The sequence below is a fragment of the Ornithodoros turicata genome, unplaced genomic scaffold (genome assembly GCF_037126465.1).
Source record: "Ornithodoros turicata isolate Travis unplaced genomic scaffold, ASM3712646v1 ctg00001291.1, whole genome shotgun sequence".
NCBI lineage: Eukaryota > Metazoa > Arthropoda > Arachnida > Ixodida > Argasidae > Ornithodoros > Ornithodoros turicata.
In genome coordinates, this window is record NW_026999537.1 from 10,519 (window position 1) to 33,085 (window position 22,567).

General features: G+C 46.1%; 1 protein-coding gene across 1 annotated transcript; it reads left to right on the forward strand.

Annotated features, from left to right (window-relative positions):
- The first annotated feature begins 19,998 nt into the window (after positions 1–19,998).
- LOC135376774 (BEN domain-containing protein 5-like) lies at positions 19,999–21,668 on the forward strand. The gene is made up of 3 exons (XM_064609250.1): positions 19,999–20,031; positions 20,156–20,375; positions 21,556–21,668. Exons 1-3 carry the CDS (start codon positions 19,999–20,001, stop codon positions 21,666–21,668), a joined length of 366 nt encoding a protein of 121 aa, XP_064465320.1.
- The last annotated feature ends 899 nt before the right edge of the window (positions 21,669–22,567 follow it).

Below are 22,567 nucleotides of genomic sequence, written 5' to 3' on the forward strand. Positions count from 1 at the left end.
TTACAAATATGGCGGGTTTCACACCGCATAGATGCACAAACTTGGTACGCGACAGCATGCAGCAACATCTGAAACACGAATTTCCGGCGGCGCGTGGACAGCTCACGTGATTTTAGGCCATATCCGCACAACTCTTCACCTCACACGGCGTAGCTAGACGCACACAAAATCGAAATAGAAACACACAGGTTTCAATGCATAATCTGCGGATGATCGCGACGCACGGCTTCAACATGCGCCGATATAGGCACATCAAAATATCGCACACCTTCCAGGTTCACAAACCTACCCCCATGTCAACAAAAGGACAGCTCAACTTACCGTGGTGAATGCCAGCCGCACAGAAATCTAGATAGCCGGAACACAGGCGCGTAATATACCCCTCCCGGTTCATTTCCCAACATGATGGGGCCATCTTTTATATCAATGCTCCCTTGTTTCCGCACATTCACATGGTTGTAAATCACGTTTTTTGAGAAATGGGGTCATTGAGCCGACCGCATGCGACAACATGTTCGAACCATCATTTTTATATGAAAGCTTCCACAGTTTGGGATTGTAAATCATGTTTTCCGAGTCATCGAGCTTTCGTTTGGAGTCACGTATTCAAAAGTAAACTGTTCTCCCTGATCAGACAACTCTATGTGAAGAAAAAAATCTCCATCAATTGAATTGAATTGAAACTTTAGTTCACATTGCAGCAAGTACAATGTGGGAGGCCCAGTGCAAAAATGACGAATCTGTTTGTTGGAAGATTTTGTATAGATTTGGAATTTATTTAAAATTACAGGCGCTTGAGAGGATAGTTTTTGATTACCGTAGTTTCTTCTTGAGAACGGAATTTTTCAGGTGTCTTCGTGACGTGTGTTAGCACTGGAGGAGGGGGCTGTAAGCTTTAATCAGTTATGAAAAGTGCTATTATGAGTTTTCACAGCATTTTTATACATTGTAAGTAGTCGATAATGGTGTAACTTCGGAGCAGGTATGATATCAAACTTGAAGAGACTGTCTACAGTGTCTAGAGACGATAATTGAGCTATACTCCTAAGGCTCTTTTTCTGTAACCTTAATATAGAGTGTAAATTACCAAGTGTCGTTGTCCCCCAAATTAGGGTGCAGTAATTTAAGTACGAATGAATTAAAGTACTATAGACCACGTCAAAGCCACGTCAAAGCAGACCACCTGTTTTACATCATAGCCTGCTCATTTCCACATGCTGAAACAAGCCTTCTGTAACTAAAAGCAAAGGGTTCTGTGTTGCAGTTTGAGTTCCAGGAAGTTCGAAATTGGGTAATCCAAGTCCTAGTGTTGTAAATAAAGGACACCGTGTTTTTATGCCATAAACAACTTTTTCATCTTTATTGATTTTAGTGATGAGATTGTTGGAAAACAGGAAGAGAATGCTCTTCAACCGCAAATCAGGAGTGAAAAATAGCTCGCACAGTCGCGCACACATCCCTACTCAGTGTCCATACTAATCCAGGGACTGAGTGAAATTGTACAGCGCTTCGGTAAAACTTTTTGCAACAAAAATCCATGAATGATCACTGACTCAATGTGTGTAAACAACACAGATGTCGCGATGTCCATATAGAACAACTACCCAAACTGCCCGTTGCAGCAAAGCTTACACAGCGCCATTCCGAGCCCAACAGTTTCATCAGAGGGTTCTGCATGGTGTTTCAAGCGATATGGCATGAATGAAAGCTGCAACGAAACCCACAGAAAAAACGACCAAGCACAACCAACTCGAAACCGAAAGTGCCGCGCTAAAGTACCACGTGTTACATGTTTTAGGACACTGATGTTGCTGCTCGCTTGCGCTCCGCAGAAACAGGTACTTGCTCCCTGGGTTTTGCGTGCGGTGTAATATCCAAAAAGGGGTCAGAGGGGTCGCTCCATTCCCGCAATTATTTCGCACGACCGTTTGCGAACGTTTCTCACAAAAAGGCGTAGTGTGGACACTGAGTACGGATGTGTGTGCGAACTTTATGAACTATTTTCGCTGCTGAATTTGTGGTTGAAGAGTATTCTTTCTCCGTTTTCCAATAATTTCGTCGCTAAACAGTAAAGAAGAAGCTGTGTGTGGCATAAAGCACGGCATAAAAGCAAGCACGCCTTCGAACGTGGATACAACTCGTTCCTCTACATCTACGACGTCGTGTGGTTCTTTTCCCAGCATAGTCACGCATCATGGGGTCTCGTCGACGCGTTCTCCGCTTTAACAATTCGAACTTGTATCGCACAAAGTGTCTTATTGATAAGTACTCCGCATAGGAATAGCTCTTAAAATATCACTAAAATCACTCTCTTCTCCGTGTCCATTAAAAAAAAAAAAAATTAGGCGCTGCAAATATGCGTTTACATACGAACTAATCCACTCACGCGACACACTGTATTTTTAAATGGGAAAATACGCCCGCAGCCTTCACACTTTTGAAGATGTGGCTCGTCACTTTTCATCCTGCAGATTGTCAGGGGACGCCAGTATTTCACCATCCTTGAATCACTCCTTCTCCAGTGTTAGGTTCGACAGCTGGCACATTTCTTCCAAATCCGTTAACTGGAGTTGGAGTTGGACGGACTAAAAAAAATCTGTTAACTGCTTGAAGCGATTGGGTACCTTTACGTATCATTTTCCATCAGGAGTCTCAAGTATACCGCCTTCCCGTATGCGTTTCGATCTTGCGCAAGTCAAACGCATCGAGCTTTGCATTCTGCGGAATCACCCGGTTTCTTTAGTTTATCGAGCTTCTCGAAAACAGATGACTTTGTGTTATAACTTCTGCCTATGGATTTCTACACAGAGTGAATTGAAAATATTAGCTCTGTTTCCTCACGATGAGGACAATAGTACCTTCCCAACCTGTGGAATCGGCTCAGGAATATCAGACAAGTAGCATCGTAAAGCGCAGATCTCGGACGAGGTATACATATATTACAACGTGATTATTTTCAGACCATGACGTAAACCGGCTAGCCCGTGCGTTTAGCTGGGGGCGTTTAGTCTTGCAGCTAGCCCTGCGTTTCATTCCTGATGTCCGGTTGAAGTGCATTCTCTTCCTGTTTTCGAATTACCTTATCGTTAAAATAAATAGAGAAGATGAAAAAGTTGTTCGTGACATAAAAACACGGTGCCCTTTCTTTATAACACTAGAACTTGGATAACCCCATTTGGAACTTCTTGCAAACCAAACTTTCAAACCAAACTTGGAAAAGCGAACCCTTTGTTTTTGGTTACAGAAAGCCTGTTTCAGCATGTCGAAATGCGCAGGCTATGATGTAAAACAGGTGGTCTGCTTTGACGTGGTCTATAATGCTTTAATTCACTCGTACTTAAATTACTGCACCCTAATTTGGGGGACAACGACACATGGTAATTTACATTATATTAAGGTTACAGAAAAAGAGCCTTAGGAGTATAGCTCAATTATCGTCTCTAGACCCTGTCGACAGTCTCTTCACCAAGTTTGATATCATACCTGCTCCGAAGTTATACCATTATCGACTACTTACAATGTGTAAAAATGCTGTGAAAAGTAATAATAGCACTTTTCTTAACTTATTAAAGCTTACAGCCCCCTCCTCCAGTGCTAACACACGTCACAAACACCTGGACAATTTCGTTCTCAGGAACGAACTATGGTAATCAAAAACTATCCTCTCAAGCGCCTGTAATTTCAAATAAATTCCAAATCTATGCAAAAACTTCCAACAAACAGATTCGTCAAATGTTACTTGTCTACGTGTGTCTGATTATGTTACTACTATTCCACTTGCGTTGGTCATTAGTGTTGATAGAATGAATTTGATATGCGACATAGTGAACATTGCCTTGTGTATGTTTATCGTTGACAACTTTCACGGTCAGAGTAGGAACTCAGAACCTTGTCAAGCTGCTTCTTGCAGTTTTTTGCACTGGGCCTCCCACAATGTACTTGCTACAATGTGAAATAAGGTTTCAATTCAATTCAATTTATGGGGATTTTTTTCTTCACATACACTTGTCTGATCAGGCAGAACAGTTTACTTTTGGATACGCGACCTCAAGCGTAAACTCAATGACTCGGAAAGCACGATTTACAACCCAAACTGTGGAAGCTATGATATAAAACAGATGGCTCGAACATGGTGAGGCATGCAGTCGGCTCACCCTCAAAAGCCCGATGACCCCATTTCTCGAAAAACATGACATACAACCATGAGAGCGTAGGGAAACAAGTGAGCATTGGTATAAAACAGATGGCAACATATTCCCAACATACTGGGACATGGATTGGGAGCAGTATATTACGCGCCTGTGTTCCGGCTATCTAGATTTATGTGCGGCTGGCGTTCACCACGGTAAGTTGAGTTGTCCTTTTGTTGACATGGGGTAGGTTTGTGAACCTGGAAGGTGCGCGATATTTTGATGTGCCTATATCAGCGCATGTTAAGACCGTGCGTCGCGATCATCCGCAGATTATGCATTCAAAATTGTGTGTTTTGATTTTGAGAGAGAGTGTGTGTGTGTAGCTACGGCGTGTGAGGTGAAAGGTGCGCGGGAATGGGCAGGCGAAAATCGCGTGACCTGTCCACGCGCCGCCGGAAATTCGTGTTTCAGATATTGCTGCATGTTGTCGCGTGCAAAGTTTGTGCACCTGTGCGGTGTGAAACCCGACATATCTGTAACTGTTATAAACTCTTAAGTTGAGCACATTTTTTCCGAGAAGAACTTGTCCATAATGCGACAAGCATTGCACATTTTGTGTGATCATCCTAAATTTATATTTCTAATGATGCTTCCAGTGATGTTCTGTTTACAATGAACGCGGAGGTGTGTCGCGTGAAATAACGCTGGCTATGTTTGTGGTGCACGCACAGAACCCTCTGAACAGAGAGCTCTGAAGGCATTCAAATTGTGTTTCTTCATACTCAGCTTGGGTTGAGTGTTCTTTTTAAGATTGACTACTGGCGAAGCTTCACTGCATAGCACCAACCACTTTTTTAGTAAGTGTTGCAGCGTCGAAGTATCAGTGAGAGGAATAATCATGAGCTTCACCGCGTAGCACCACTATACGTTGTCATTCTGCTTGATTTAATTAATTTCCTATGTTGAAGTGCAATGCACACTGTCTAAAACAACAACGATCCTTAGTTTCACAGCTCTACAGGGTTTCTTGATCGATCAACATTCAAGTTGTTTTGCTCTCAACCGAGCTTCTCTGCGAAGCAACAACTATCAATGTTTTCTCGATATATTTCGCACGACACACTGCCCCTCTCAGCAACTACTGGAGTGATTTCTTTCACAAACTGGAGACTTTTTCGTGAGGGCCTCAGAACATCTGTGCACACCGGTATGTCCCCAGAGGCTCTCGCAAACAATTAGCCGCAGTATTGAGGACCCGGTGGAGATGTCTAAAAGGGTAACAGGACATGTCGGTCATTCTCCAGCAATTAACCACCTTAGGGCATTACGTCGCCGAGCAGAAAGAACGGCTCGTCGGACAGGGCAACTTACGGACATTGTGGAATACCGCCGATGAAAACTAAAGTAACACGAGAACTTAAGGAACAGGAGAGGAAGCGTTGGCGTAAGTTTTGTCATCATCTTTCACCGTTTGACCCTTCCAGCAAGATCTGGCGGACAATCCGAATGCTGAAGGAGGCGCCCCCCAGAAGAATCCCCTCACGGCCTTGGCTATGGTTAAGGGTGTAGACGAAAACACGCTAGCGACGGACTTCTGTGTGGTACTAACGACACCGGCGATTGCCTCGACCACACCGCAGTTTTGTCCACAGTTTGACGGCTGAACTTCAGCAAGACTGGTCCCGTCCACCGGAAGTTATGGACCGCGACTTCACACTAATCGAGCTAAAGGCAGCGTTGAAGCTTGTGAAAGCCGGCTCGTCCCCGGGACCCGATGAAATCACCTATGCCGCACTGCGAAACCTTGACGGACGGTCACTCCAAGCTCTCCTTCATGTGTCTAACGTCTTGGCAACAAGGATCTTTACCACCTACTTGGAAGGAGGCATTGGTTGTTACCATCTTGAAACCAGGCAAGCCCCAAATGCCCTATCCTCCTTTCGCCCTGTCAGCCTGACAAGCTGTATGGGAAAATTGATGGGGAGAATGGTTTTGCATCGCCTCGACTGGTGGCTCGAAAAACGACCTGCGTTCCCTCACGAAATGGCTGGATTTCATCGCAACCGAAGCTCCATGGATCCAGTTCTCGACCTAGTCTCTACAGTCCAACATGCCAGTGCCCATCGACGGATCGTCCTCTCGGTTTTCCTGCACATCAAGCGCGCATATGATACCGTCTCGCACATTTATGTGCTGCACGCCTTGCGCTCGTTTGGGGTATCCGGTCGACTCTTCACCTCGCCCCAAGACTTCCTTACGGACCGAAATGTCGCTGTCCGTACGTCCCAAGGCCAAAGCCCTCAGCATCCTGTTCCTCAAGGTGTTCCCCAAGGAAGTATTCTCAGTCCAATCAGTAATTCCTCGCAAAGTGTCGTTTCCCGTGTATACAGATGACTTCGCCCTTAGGACAGTAGAAAAATCAAGCCCTGCCATACAGCGCCGCCTGCAGCCCGCTTTAAATAATCTACATACGTACCTCACGCACCTTGGGGTGGGCCTTTCACCCGAAAAGTGCGTCGGGCTCCCTTTCACGCACAAAGCTATGACCAATTTCCAGCTTTGGGTTGGTGCCAAGAAGCTTGAGCCGGTACGCTTCCACCGCTTCCTTGGCGTGGCAATCGACTCGGACTTGCGCTGGGCTCGCCACATTAAACACCTTGAAACTAAAGTGCAGCTATGGCTCCCCGCAATTCTACATCTTTCTGGCTCAGGATGGGGCTGTGATCAGCGTTCCCTGCTCGCAGTTCACGCGGCGTTGGTGAGGGCGACTGTGCTTTACAACCTTCCTATTCTGCACAGGATATCAGCATCATCATTAAATACCCTTCGGTCTCTGTTTGCTCGAAGTCTTCGTCGCTGCTTCGGAGTTCGAAGAATGGCTGAAACACGGTAAGTACTGGCAGAAGCTGGTGAACTCCCGGTTGAGGTTCTACGTGAACGGGAAACGGCTCGACACTTCCTACGTTTGCGTGCGAACGTTCCCCGTCACCCACTCCTCAGGAAAATTCGATACCGTCCTGAAAGTGATTTCCATCGCGTGGCGCAGAGGACACGCCCCGCTCTTACCGCCTTAACGCCTAGGACTGTCACACCGCCAAACGCCCCCTGGTCTCTGTCTGTGCCACCCACCTTCCCATGTCTTCCTGACCTCCAGGTCCGCAGAGCCCATTTTCATGCTCTGGTAGACGAGACGCTTTCTACGTTTACGGCAGCATATACAGATTGCGCATCCGAAACAACAAGTCCGCCTCAGCAATCGTCACATCATCCGAAGGCGTAGTGCAAGGATGACTCCTTTCACATCCAACCTCCTCCACAGCTGCGGAACTCTATGCCATCCTTTTCTTTGTTAGATATATTTTCACAATTTGTTGTCTAGTTTCGTTTTCGTGTTCGTCTGACGTATTTTCACGTGTTTGTTCACTTTTATCTTGCGCTCACTGCGTGTCTCGCGTAACACGTTTTTCCTTTGCTTTTTCCCTTTTCTCTTCACGAGTAAAGTCGTTCCTTGTTCGACTCTTGCTGTGGCCTCTGTCTACTCATACCTGCGCAGCGCAAACATTCTTTCTACAACACATCGCTGATTTTACCCCACGGGAATGGGCAGTCTTCACAGACCCCAAATCTGCACTTCAAGCTATTGAAAATTCCGGCATACGAGGCCCATCCGCACCCCTAGTCACAGATGTGTTAGTGGCTTACCACACTGTCTACGCCGCAGGCCAGATGCTAGTTCTCCAGTGGGTTCCAGCCTATTCTGGTGTCGTCGGGAACGAGCAGGCCGACAGCGCCGCAGAAGCAGCACTCTCGTATCGGAAACGGACCAGTACTGTTCTGCTGAGAAGAGACCGCAATTTCATTCTGCGACGCCTCGTGACACCCCTGGCTTCCCCCCAATGGACAACCGACGTTCTCCCCCATCTATGTTGAGCAGAGTTGATCCAACGCTCGCTTTCCGCATGCCACGAAACACCTGTCGTCAAGACGCTGCATTAATCCACCGAATGCGACTCGATGTGGCCTTTACTAAAGCTCAGTGGCGTTACCGCTTGAGACAAGTTGACTCTCCCACCTGCTGCACTGTGGTGCTGTTGAGGATCTGGAGCACATTCTTCTTCATTGGCCCCACTACCAACCTTCCAGTCAGCTGGACTCTCGCCCCTTCTCCCTATCGAAATTGCTTGGTCCCTGGCCCACTCCAGCCCAGCAACGATCTGCGCTCAAAGCTCTATTGACATTTCTGGACACCATCGGACTTCGATCGTTATTGTGAAGGGCTCATTATTTTATTCCCCACATCCCCCCACCAGCAATGGGGTAGAGTATCGCCTCTGGCGATGAACCACCCCAGTCTCCATCTCAAAATAAAGTTGTTGTTTTCTCTATCATGTGCATTTTCCTGCTCAGCTTTTTTTATTTCGAACGCGTGCGGAGCTAGTGGGCTTTGCTGCATAGCATCACTATGAGGCTTTTGCGCTCTGTTTAGTACACAATGAAATGTTTTGTGGGACGTTGAGGGCACTGATAAACAACAGGACAACAGAAACAGCAGAACATCAACAAAAAACTATCCTAAACTTGTTCCCAGGGGTGGGATTCACGTAACGCACGCATGCAGCCAGGTGAAGCCCACTTTACTCGTGTTCTAGGTGGATAGTGCATGTTTCGAGATGTGTACATCGTACAAGATCGCAACCTATATTACAGCAGTAAATATTGGTCACGATGTAGTGAATGAGGCAATTAAACATGGGACAAACACAACGCAAGGCTCATAACGCCCACTTGTCTCCTTCAATTGAATGAACAAAATACATAAACCGACACACACTGAAGATTTTTGTACAATAAGTTTGATTTGTACAAGAGGTCCACGCTTCCTCAGGTACAAAGTGGAGTGGTCACCACTTCATTTTGTACCTAAGGAAGCGTGGACCTCCACGCGAAGGCTTGTACAAATGAAACTTAAACAAAAATCTTCAGTGTCGGTTTCTGTATTTTGTTTGTGATCTACAGGACTTGACTCCCCTCTTCGTATACGCTTCAATTGAATGAAGTGAATTTGAATCCCACTGCCTGGTGTCTTTTCAAACGGTCAAAAAGGTAAATAAGCAAATCACCTTTTTAACATTGACTTAATTATATTAGAGGACAGTCTCCATTATTTCTGCTGCAATAATCTTAGTTTTGCACTACGTTTTTTCCATGTGAGCAAGAGCAAGTTGCGCTCGTAGTTAGTGACCACTGTTGTGAAAACGTAAGCTTCCACTCAGAAAAAGAATGACTGGCAGCACTGCTCTATAAGACTAGCTTTAATGGACTCCGTAGAACATCGTCCAACAGTTAAAAAAAAAAATCGAACCGTAAGCAAGCGTACACAAAGACGAAGAAGCTCACGTCGTTTTCCTCATCAACTCTTAGTCCGCAAAACAAATAAAACCACAACATCCTCGCTCGCTCATTTTTCTGCTGTTTCTAAAGGGTACAGTAGCTGGACGGGTCGTCGAGTCAGCCTTCCAGATACAAGTCGCAGTTCGCAAGACCGCACTAGGTCGTCTCGTCCTCTGAAAAGTTGGGTTATCCGGGCCAGTCTCCACATGTGCCGCGGAACTTTATCCTCTTGTACTAGCACGATATCTCCTTGAGACAGTCTTGTTGTGTTGCTTTTGGGACCGACTGATGAGCTGACCGCAATTCCAGGAGATACTCATGCTTCCATCTCTTCCAAAATTGGTCAGCCAACTTCTGTCGATGTGTCCATCTTCTACTGACTACCGTAGAATTTGATCGAGGGACCACAGTTGTGGCAGAGACTTCAGGAAGCGCTGACAAGTTTCTCCCGATCAGTAGATGTGCAGGCGTTAAAGCGCTCGTCTCGTCAGGCGTAGAGTGTAGATAGGTAAGTGGTCGTGAATTGACCACTGCTTCCACTTCGTGAAGTAATGTAGTCATTTCTTCGGATGTCAAACATTGACGTCCGAGTACTCTTCTCAAGCAAGTTTTCACCGATCGCACCAGCCTTTCCCACATACCGCCCCACCAGACAGCTCTTTCGACAATGAATTTCCAGCTGATGCGATTCTTTGCGGCGAAGTCTTGTACATCCGTACTTCTAACAACAGTCCATAATTGTTTGATGTCCTGGGCCGCCTTCTTGAAAGTGAGCGCGTTATCACTGTAAATAGTAGAAGGTGCCACGCGTCTTGAAATAAATCTCCGAAAGGCCATGACAAAAGACTTGGTTGTCAAGTCTGTAACTAGTTCGAGGTGCACAGCTCTTGTTGTGGCGCAAGCGCAATGTACGCTTTCGTCGAACCCGAACTAGTCTTGAGATACACAGGCCAAGCAAAGTCGATGCCGGTGGTGTCGAAAGGGTGAGTTGGGTTGAGGCGCTCAACGGGCAATGGAGCTATAGGGGCTGTTGCCTTAGTCGCACGGAGTCTCCTGCATACCTTGCAGCGGTAGAGGGTAGATTTGACTAGCTGCCTCGCTTGAGTTATCCACCACCGCTCTCTCAGTATCGTCAATGTTTCTGGACTCCGCTGTGTAGGGCGCGTCGATGGACGCTGTCGACCAGTAGTGCTGATAGTGGGTGCTCTTTGGCCATCAGTATAGGATGCTTCACCTCTTTCGGGGTTATCCGAGTACTGAAGTCTTCCCGATAGAATCATCATCCTTTTCGTCTAGGTACGGTCGTAATCGTGCAATCTTTGATCTCTGTGCGATCTCTCTTCTCTGTCGCAGAGCGAGGAACTCCTCCGGATATGATTCATTTTGCGCCCGCCGAATTCAGAACATCTCAGCCTTCTCACTTCCATAGCTGTCAGCGGGCCCGTAACCTTCGACGTCGCACGGCTGTTCTCTATGAATCTCAGTATCCACGCTGTGATCCGTATCGCCATGAATCATCATCGCGAAACTTCCAGGGCAGGCACGAAACGGTACATCTCATCCCGGCGCATGCTGAAGAAGAAGCAAGAAGCTTCCAGACACATCGCCTGCTCTCTGGCAAACGCACGGGCTGTTTCTAGACTTTTCGGCGCGACGCTTAAATGCTTGTGCACTCCAAGCTGGAGCATTCATTCTTTGGACTCAGTTGTGTTAAGAGAGCTATCACTCTTGTGTTTTGCTACCAAGTAGTCTAATAAACCGTTCGCTGTTTATTCGACGACTCGACGACCCATTTCGCTTCGTGACAGTATTATGCGTTGATAATCGCTGTACTTTCCGACATCAAGCAGTGCAGGAACAGTTGTTTCGACGTACGTCGTCAGTATAGCTCCACGTTTCCTTTCTTCTTCGATGTGGCTGAGGTCACCACAGCCACTTTCAGTACATATTGGCCAAAATTCCTCACTTTTAGAAAGCCATGGCGGACCCTCGAACCACTGTTTGTCCCCCATTAATGCTGTGACGGGCAATCCTCTCGTTAGCAAGTCTGCCGGATTGGCGCTCCCTGGACAGTGCCTCCACTGAGACTTGTTGCAGCCTTCTTGAACTTCAATAACTCTGTTGCGAACGAAGGGCTTCCATCTGTTCGCGTCGCCTCTGATCCAGTTCAGCGTGACCGTGGAGTCAGTCCAGAAGTAGATGTTACACTTGGTCACTTGCAACGATGACGGTAGCAGTTTAGAAATGCGTACACCTATCAAAGCTCCCATCAACTCCAGGCGGGGAAGGGTGAGCTGTTTAAGCGGGGCGACACGTGACTTAGCGAAGACCAGCCGCACCTTAGTTTTCTTCCGTGTCGCTCACAGTTCACAGATATGCACATGCACCATACACGTGCGCGATGCGTCCGTGAATATGTGAAGCTCGCAGCAGTATCGTGTACCTGCCTTCGGCAGCACGCACCGGTCCACAGCGACGTTACACAGCTTCGGCAGCTCGGAACACCATAAGCGCCAAGAGTTTGGGTCGTCCCAATCCAACCTTGTCTTCCACAGCTCCTGAAACAGGAGCTTGACGCGAATGGTATACAGTGAAAGAAAGCCTAGCGGAAAGAAAGCCCGAAAGAAAGCCCTCTTGCCGAGGCCTGCAGCACGGACCTCCTAGTTTCTTGCATGCCAGCGATGACATTTAGCAGTTGATTTGCGGAAAACCTCAGTTGATCATCGCTTCGGGTCCACACCATTCCCAGAACCTTACTTTGAGCCGGTTCAGCAAAAGCTTTTCCTTTTCGGTGATTAAGGTACCGCTCTTACGATCGAACATTGATTGTAAATCTTCGGCGTTAGATGTCCATTTTGTCAGATTCATGCCCGCTTGTCTCAGCACGTCCTGATATTTCTGGACGATCTCCAGGGCTTCTTTCACTGTGGGGGCACCAGTAAGGAGGTCGTCCACGTAGAACGACTCCAATAGTAAGCTGGCCAGCTCCCTGTCAGATGTCAAAATGCCTTTGAAGTGGTGCTGCAGTGTAGCACCCAAAAGAAAGGGGCTTGCTGTGGTCCCGAATGGCACTCGCTTCATCCTCCAGCATTCACGTCTGGGCATTGTCCATTCGGTCTTGCAAGAGCAGCATTCAGGGACACCCCCTCTGAAAACTCGGCTTGACCTGATAGCAGAGGACCTACGCAAGGAAGCTAAGTTTACAGGGTGTGTGCGGTGAGTACGTGAGGAGGAACAGATCTGGGCAGGGAGAGAGGACATATCTAAGGCGAACAATTCGCTTTCGCGCTCCGACCTGATAACAACAACCGATAACACGCCCGGGAGCATTCGCGTAAGATAAAGAATAAGACGTGATGGTAACTGTGGGAACGAGGCATGAGACTTTCCAAGATATCAGGAGATTGCCGGATGAAATTGGCAGATTGGCGCCTGTGATAGCCTTCTGGACGACAAATTCGACTAAATGCGAGTTCTAAGAGTGCAGCAAGGACAGGCAGCTACGGGTCCGCAGACGACAACACAGACTACGTATTTTATGATGATACCGTCAGTATCAAATTGGTATCAAGAGTTATTACGAGCTAAAATAGAGGAAAACTGACAAATTGGTGAGAGTGAGTGCCAGTTGGGCAACGATTTGGCAAAATGTCTGAAGGGATATAGATTGGGCTGGGTTGGTGTAAATCCACAAGCGACCAAAGAACAAACACGAAACAACAACAGAGCGACTTGTGTCTGATTTTGTCTCCTGTTTGTTCTTTGGTCGCTTGAAAACGAATGATTTGACCAAACGCTACTTCGCAGGCTCTGGCAAGGGAACCAGGTATGGGCCGCGGAACTCAAGCTAATAAGCATGGATATACATATTACGTAATTAAGTGATGACATCTTCAATATCACGTTTTATATCCAAGTTATTACTAAATGAAATGGAAGATACGGACAGTTTGGCGTCTGCGAGTGCTATGGCGATGCGAGTGGCAATGATTTGATCAAACGCGCCTTCTTTGGACCAGATATTTTGGAGCAGAACTAAATACCAGATTTGAGATAACGCTAAACAAGTGCTACGCGCCCTCGATACATTATTAGTTTCTCGCTTAAGATGAAGTAATGCTTAGATCAGGGCAATTCAGGCTCTCACACACGCGGGCCGCATGTGCATGGCTTGCAGTCAGCTATTCAGTGTCCCGAGGGCTCTTGACCACTAAATAGAATAAAGCTGCCCCCCCCCCCCCCACACACACACACGCGCGCACACCAATAATGAAGAATTCGGAATGAAACCAGGTTTTCAGGCATTCGTTTATTACCCTTGCTCGATGTAGTGCTGCTCCTGTCCGACGTTAGGAAGAACATTCACAATCGAGCAGTTCTTTGACTCATGAACCTCAACTAGTAGTTAAGCGATTAGCGATCTGGTCTGAACGTGCAAAACTACACTGTAAGTAATATGATAATTGAGGAAGTAATAGTGGAGACAAGTGCAGACAATGGACATCATCTTAATTATTACACTAAGTTTATGGGCTAACAGCATAGCAGCAGCCTCTCCGATATCATGCGCGAAAAACTGTATACTGAGCACACAGAAGCGCAGTGAAAAAAAAAGTAAAAAAATAGATGGAGTAAGTTATGTTCGAGGGTCAATGTGTGAATATTTTTTAATTATTTCTCTTTCCTCTGATTTTCTTTTTTCTTTTTCACGTTGAAAATGCAAGCAAAATCAGCTAATACAGTGTGTTAAACCGACAATTTCAGTGCTCCTGAACGTTGGGATAATCGTTTCGTGAAGAACTACGTACGAAGAACTTGCAACGCCTTTCAAATTTTCAATGTCTCATTTGGAAAAGAAGCGCATTGTCTCTGCTGGTTGTGTCAAGTGAATTTTTTCATTGACGAATTGTATATGCGAATGCCTAATACTATACCGCTCAGCTGTTTACGCTAAGGTACTTTGCTATAATTGCGGTCCTTTCCAGGGTCATTACCCCCACCCCCCCAGGGAGGTGTACACTCCCCCTGAATTTTCCAACCACTCCCCTGTATTCATGAGATTTCCCGATACACCATGGCCACCAATGCATATACGCATAGATATGTATCCATATAGATATACCACCATATGGTTTCTCTCCACTCGAAATCAACGCAACGTCTTATCACGCCGGTACCGCATCTTGGCATGCGCATTGATGATAGTGCCAGCCGCAGCAACAATGACAAAGAAGAAATTGACGTTCCTCTTCGCTGCTGATACGAGTTGCGCAACGGACCAAAGGCTGATACCTTCCGTTGAATTTCCAGCGAGAGAGAGCCGCGACGATTATGTTCCAAGGAAAAAAACTTGCCAAGATACGGGGCACAAAAGTGAACTTGCACAGCAAATCGCCGCAGTCCGAACATTTACACGGCAACAGACACCTACGAGCACTGGTGCTAAAGTCTGAGGAAAACACATCATAGATGAAAATACATATCCGTTACAACAACAAATAAATCATGACTATGGCCTGGGGTGTTTCACCGCTTGAGAGCGTATCCGTTACGAAGCCGTTCGAATTTCACTGTTCATGTAATCAACCAATTTTTCTCGAAGTGCAGCACGCATAAACAAGTCCATGATTCGCTTACACCTCGACCTGCAAGAAATGACCCACAGTGTCCTTCTGAAACATTGCATCACCTGCCAACTTCTTTGAGAAAAGTAAAAAGTAACCTTTCTGCAACCCCGATGATGGCAGGGGCAACCAACGAATACACCACAAAGAGTCACTGGTGTATTCTGCATAGCGAAGCCATAATCAACAACTTATACTAGGAGGCCCTTGTTACAGGAGGCCCCTTGTAGGCTAGGCTCCTTGTAAAATTTGGAAGAGGCACACCGGCAGAGCCCTCTAAAACGGGCAAAACCCTTTGCATCATGGTGCCAAAGGCATATACGAGACGCTTATGCTATTGCCCTTCCCAATGGGATTGTAACGGAGACGATCCGCAAAAATCCGTAAAAGGCCGCAGCAGAGCCCTTTAGAACGGGCAAAACCTCTTTAATCCATGGTTCCAAACAGATATTATCACGGCTTATGATGCTCTTTACAGGGATCGCAACAGAAGCCGACCACAAATTCGGAAAAGGCAGCAGCAGAGTCCTTTAAAACGTACGAAACCCTTGTATCATGGTACCAAAGGCATATTCATGACGCTTATGCTATGCCTTTCTACCGGGATTGCGCAAGAGGAGACCGCATAATTTGGATACGGCGGCAGCAAGGCCTTTTAAAAACGGGCGAGACTCCCTGTATCATGGAGCGAAAGAAAGAAAGATTTATCAGTGGCTTGTGCAATCCTATTCTGCTGGAGTTATAACACAGGCGATCGCCAAATTCGGAAAACGTGGCAGCAGAGCCCCCCTTAAACGAGCAAAACCCCTTGTGTCATGCTGTTAAAGACATATTATCAACAACTTATACTATGTCATTCTACCGAGATTCATAACACAGGCGACCGCAAATATCGGGAAAAGATGCAGCATAGCCCCTCAGAACGGGGCGAGACCCATTGTACCATAGCTGCCGATGACATGTAATCAATGGCTTGTGCAATGCCGTTCTACTGGGATTGTAACAGAGACTACCGCAAAATACCGAAAATACGGCAGCAGAGCCCTTTAAAACGGGCGATACCCCTTGTATCATAGTTCCAAAGTCATATAAGTACAACGCAACGGCTTATGCTATTGCCATTCCTACTGGAATTATAACGGATGCGGCCGGAAACTCCATAAAAGGCTACAGCAAGAGCCCTTAAAAACGGACAAAAACCCCTTTTAATCATGGTGGCAGACATTTTACACACCTATAAAGACGCGACGGCTTATGTTTATGCCCCTCTCCTGTGATTGCAATCGGAAACCACCGCAAAATTTGGAAAAGGCGGCAACAGGGCCCTTTACAATGACTCAAATGATATGTATCGTGGTGCCAAAAAGGTACTATGAACGGCTTGTACTGGGATTGTAACAGAGGCTACCGCAACGTTCGGCACCAGATCGAGCCCTTTAAAACGTGCGAAGCCCCTTTAATCCTGGTGCCAGGCCGTACATGGAGAAGTCGCGTTTGAAGAAACTGCTTCCGAAACGACACTCCCTAAGCAAAAAGCGTCCTAAGCTGATTTTGTAGTATGTATATGAGAAAGTAAGATCACGGGGTTTGAATCCCGTATATTGTTCCCCTGTTGCACCCTGAGAGGGCGCGTTTTAAAAATCGCTTCCAAAATGGCACTCGAAATGGCCAAATGGCATATTTCATCAACTTCGGGGCTTAATATTTTGATATAACAATAATATTAAAGATGTCCTAAGCTGATTTTGTAGTATGTATATGTGAACGTAAGATCACGGGGTTTGAACCCCGTATCTTGTTCCCCTGTTGCACCCTGAGAGGTCGGGTTTCACAAAATGGCTTCCAAACCGGCACTCGAAATGGCCAAATGGCCAATTTCGTAAACTTCGGGGCTTAATATCATTTGATATAAAAATAATATTAAAGATGTCCTAAGCTGATTTTGTAGTATGTATATGTGAACGTAAGATCACGGGGTTTGAACCCCGTATCTTGTTCCCCTGTTGCACCCTGAGAGGTCGGGTTTCACAAAATCGCTTCCAAGACGGCACTCGAAATGGCCAAGTGGCGAATTTCGTCAACTTCGGGGCTTAATATCATTTGATATAAAGATATTATTAAAGATGTCCTAAGGTAATTTCGTAATATGTATATGTGAAAGTAAGATCACGGGGTTTGAACCCCGTATCTTGTTCCCCTCTTGCACCCTGAGAGGCCGCGTTTGACAAAATCGCTTCCAAAACGGCACTCGAAATGGCCATGTGGCGAATTTCGTCAACTTCGGGGCTTAATATCATTTGATATAAAAATAATATAAGCTAAGCTAATTTTGTAATATGTATATGTGACAGTAAGATCACGGGGTTTGAACCCCGTATCTTGTTCCCCTGTTGCACCCTGAGAGGTCGGGTTTCACAAAATGGCTTCCAAACCGGCACTCGAAATGGCCAAATGGCCAATTTCGTCAACTTCGGGGCTTAATATCATTTGATATAAAAATAATATTAGAGATGTCCTAAGCTAATTTTGTAATATGTATATGTGAAAGTAAGATCACATGGTTTGAGCCCCGTACCTTGTTCCCCTGTTGCACCCTGAGAGGTCGCGTTTGACAAAATCGCTTCCTAAACGGCACTGGAAATGGCCAAGTGGCCAATTTCGTCAACTTTGGGAGTTAATATCATTTGATATAAAAATAATATTAAAGATGTCCTAAGGTAATTTCGTAATATGTATATGTGAAAGTAAGATCACGGGGTTTCAACCCCGTATCTTGTTCCCGTGTTGCACCCTGAGAGGTCGGGTTTGACAAAATCGCTTCCAAAACGGCACTCGAAATGGCCAAGTGGCGAATTTCGTCAACTTCGGGGCTTAATATCATTTGATATAAAAATAATATTAGAGATGTCCTAAGCTAATTTTGTAATATGTATATGTGACAGTAAGATCCCGGGGTTTGAACCCCGTATCTTGTTCCCCTGTTGCACCCTGAGAGGTCGGGTTTCACAAAATGGCTTCCAAACCGGCACTCGAAATGGCCAAATGGCCAATTTCGTCAACTTCGGGGCTTAATATCATTTGATAGAAAAATAATATTAGAGATGTCCTAAGCCAATTTTGTAATATGTATATGTGAAAGTAAGATCACGGGGTTTGAACCCCGTATCTTGTTCCCCTGTTGCACCCTGAGAGGCCGGGTTTGACAAAATCGCTTCCAAAACGGCACTCGAAATAGCCAAGTGGCCAATTTCGTCAACTTCGGGGCTTGATATCATTTGATATAAAAATAATACTAAAGATGTCCTAAACTAATTTTGTAATATGTATACGTGAAATAAGATCACGGGGTTTGAACCCCGTACCTTGTTCTCCTGTTGCACCCTGAAAGGTCGCGTTTGACAAAATCACTTCCAAAACGGCACTCGAAATGGACCGTGTTATCAAGTTGTATAGTTTATTATAAAAGCGATATAAAATGGAAAACGGTATCATTTGTATATTACTCACTCAAAATAAAGTTGTCTGTTCTGTCGGCCACTTCGAGTTCTGGAAAAAATGACCGTTCTCGTTTCGAACTCCTTCAGACCGGCCGTACAGTCTCAGCGCATGCGTATTACGATAATACTGGGAGTTAGTCCGTCGAGCGCCTAGGAGGGGAACCCTGTCTGAGTCGCAACTTTGAAGGCCCTGGGTGCATCAGGATTAACACTCACACATCGTGCCGTGGTTGTTATGTGGCCTGGAGGACGTACTGAACGAAAATAGGCGGTGACATTTCCAGAATTTGACTGGCTTTGTCGAAAAATCGTAGTCTAAACATGGGCGATGTGCAAAAATCGACGGAATCCCCATAGGCGCAATGCATTAAAATTCATTTGGCCAGGGTGCACTAGGCTTATATTCTGCTGGTGCCTTTCATGTCTCCAGGGGTTCTTTACATGGTGTTCTTCTCTATTAGACGATGACATCTTAAAAAAATTATTCTGTTTTGCTGTTAATTGGCATAAACGCTGTCTCCCATTGAATTAACATCCTGTAAGGCAGCTTCCCGCATGGCGGCTAAGTATAGTGACGGAGTTTGCCGGCGGGGGGTGACCGCGAATTTTGGGATTGTTATAAAAAGTGTAGATCAACCTTGAACGGGTATTGGCACGAAAGTATTGTGCTTTGCCTTTACTCAGAAGAGATTTGGTTGGAATTTGCACTAAAACTATTTTGTTAGAAATTTTTTTCACCAGGTAGGTTACATGTCAAATCGCCATCTTCAAGAGGCGACCACAGCGCGAAAAAAAATTTTGCGGCAAAAATAAGCCGGGTGTGCATTGGCTGCATGGGAACAATCAACCACAATTTATTTGAAAGAAATCGGGGATAGTCGAGCGCAATGTCTGGGACGTTTGGCATGGAATGGCCCATAATCATTTGTATTGACTCAGCTCCTAAGTTTGCCTGGTTAAGGTCATGTGTTTCTGTTACCAATGAAAGCACATGTCGAATTTAGTTGAGAAGAAGGCAAATGGGAATTCACAGGCACAGACATGCATTTGATCATATTCATCTATATTCTAGGTACTTCCAGTCAAGCCTCATCCTGGAAGACTTACACTGTGATGACTGCAACAACCAGTAACTACTCCGGACGGGACACCTGGGACCTTGTGTGACGTGTTCGAGAACGTTGACAATGACAATCGTGCCATTACAACCCCACCCCCATTGTCGACCCAGCCCCTATCGTCGACCCCGCCCACACCGTCGACCCTACTGTCAAGCAAGGACAGCACCCCATCGGCACTAGATCACACACAGCACGCAGGGGCTTCTTGTACTGGCACACGAGCAGTTTCAGTATGAGCAGAGGAAAGTGGGCTGGTGAGCTTTTGGTTTGGTGTATTGACTATAACTAATGATGATTGTCCATATGCTGGTTTTTGGCTTGTGTTGTTTGGCTTCTTGTTTCAAGCTAGGGGTTTTTCAGATACATAACTACTGTGTCTGCTCGTGCAGGTCCATGCAGGCCACAACATTTGGCTGGATAAGACTGTCTGGGAGAAACTTATGTCTTCGTCAAAGGACTCGCTCTTTGTAAAGGACAGCGCTGTGGCCATTTGGTCGACCGTGCAATTAGCACGCCGCAGCGTGACTGGAAAGCTGTCCAACAGGCACACTGCAGAAGGCAAGACAGCACAGGGCCCCCTGACACCTCAGACGCTGAAAGCCATTCACTGTGAGTACATAATCCTACTAAGTTGAAAACAACTTTATTTTGGCTTTGGAGAGTCGGGAGGTTCATCGCCACAGGCGATACTCTACCCCGTTGCTGGTGGGAATATGGGGAATAAAAGAACGAGCCCCTTCACTACTAAGTTGATTTTGATGTGTTGATGCACATTATGGTTACTAGTAGAAGACGTCAGTGTATCGGACGATTATCTGTCCTTCCGGGTGGCTACTGAGCGCCGGCTCTCCTCATAGTCAGTATTGGTGCAGTTCCTTCAAGCATGATACAGCGAATTATGCAGCATTCTGCCACAAGCTATAGATTTCAGACAACCATGCCACGAGATCTACTTCATCCCTAGACAGGAAAGGGTCTCAACGCTTGCCACCATGACACATTTACCGGAACGACCTCGGGGTATTTAGCTGTCCATTGTAACGTGAGGCTGCGTATATGAATTTGGGAACACAACTGTCATAATAAAGGCTACCAAGCAACTTACTAGTGAAGTAAATGCGACCTTCCAGATCGATAAGTTAAACAAATTCAAAGAGGTGTGCGAAAGCCAACCTTCTATCAGTCTTTATAAAAAAAGAGGTTGAGTTCCCCCGCAGGCTGCCCGCTTGATATGATACAATATGAAAGTGGTTGCCTGTATTTCATGTGCAGTGGAACCAATTTTCTTTGTAAGGAGGAAAGACAAAGGGTTCGCCATTGTGGTTAAGTCAGTCCACATTGCTGGTCAGCGCTTGTGCCCTATGCTTTCCCTCTTTGTCCTCTGTCTTTGCACGGTGTGTACCAGTTGATATATTATACAAATGTGTCCAGATCAACGTGCTAGTTTATATATTCTTGCTGAAGAAGTTGGTGGCTTTATGTCATTGATTAGTAGTTTTGAGCATGAAAATCTACATGCCTTTGCATTTGTTTGTGCTGTGTAAAAGGTTTTATAAGCAATTAGCAATCACGTAATTGATTGTTGTCTTTCGCACTGCATTGGACTGCTTTTGTCGCATATGACTTGCCCCTTTATTGCAAATACCTCTCATGGGACGCAGCCACATTTTTCTTTTTTTTTTTGTGGTGAATAGTCATAAGCAGAGTTCAGTATGGCATCCAGTGCTTGATGCTCACCCGTCACCTTTGAGGAAGCAAATTACATATCGTGTACCTTTCTTTCTTTCAGGTATATTCGACTACTATGCGAGGATGAATGGTGCTGGCAATGAAGATATTAAGAAGAGGTCGAAGTCAATAAGGCGATACTTGATTGAAAAAATGTGCCAGCTCAGGAGGTAAGCCGAACACTTCTGGACAGAATAAAAGAAAAAGTGTGTTTCTAGTCACCATATGTCAGCGGTATTGAAACAACTACCTCAATCACAAACATGAGACACTGCAGCATAATCACCCAGGCCACAAAATTTTTAAACACCAGAAAGTGCGGGCACCAGAAGTCCTGGTGTGTAACACCACAGAGCAGACACCAGAAAACACCAGAATTTCTGGTTGTAAGTCAAACGTCGCCATGCCAGTACTGGACAGCTGTTTCGGCCTTCTTGGGCCTCATCAGCAGTACTCAGGCAGGCAACGTTTGAGCGGATGGCGTCAGAAGGTCACGTGGCACGTGATGCCTCCCGTCAGGGTGTCCTAAGACACCTCTGAAAGCCCTCTGCAAAGCTGTTCAGTACTGGCATGGCGACGTTTGACTTACAAACATATGCTATACGTACAGCCAAAGAGCTCCTGCTAATTTTTTCCCCCTTTATGCAGTTGACTGGCTTTGCACAGGGCTTTCAGAGGTGTCTTAGGACACCCTGACGGGCGGCATCACGTGCCACGTGACCTTCTGACGCCATCCGCTCAAACGTTGCCTGCCTGCGTACTGCTGATGAGGCCCAAGAAGGCCGAAACAGCTGTCCCGTACTGGCATGGCGACGTTTGACTTACAAACATATGCTATACGTGCAGCCAAAGAGCTCCTGCTATTTTTTTCCCCCTTTATAGACTTGACTGGCTTTACACAGGGCTTTCAGAGGTGTCTTAGGACACCCTGACGGGAGGCATCACGTGCCACGTGACCTTCTGACGCCATCCGCTCAAACGTTGCCTGCTTGCGTACTGCTGATGAGGCCCAAGAAGGCCGAAACAGCTGTCCAGTACTGGCATGGCGACGTTTGACTTACAAACGTATGCAA

What these genes read in the sequence shown, in the direction of transcription:
- LOC135376774 (XM_064609250.1), top strand. Translation starts at nt 19,999, where the DNA reads ATGAGCAGAGGAAAGTGGGCTGGTGAGCTTTTG. An exon ending in AGTGGGCTGGTGAGCTTTTG is followed by an intron (nt 20,032 to 20,155) that starts GTTTGGTGTATT and finishes CTGCTCGTGCAG; the next exon opens with GTCCATGCAGGCCACAACAT. An exon ending in GACGCTGAAAGCCATTCACT is followed by an intron (nt 20,376 to 21,555) that starts GTGAGTACATAA and finishes TCTTTCTTTCAG; the next exon opens with GTATATTCGACTACTATGCG.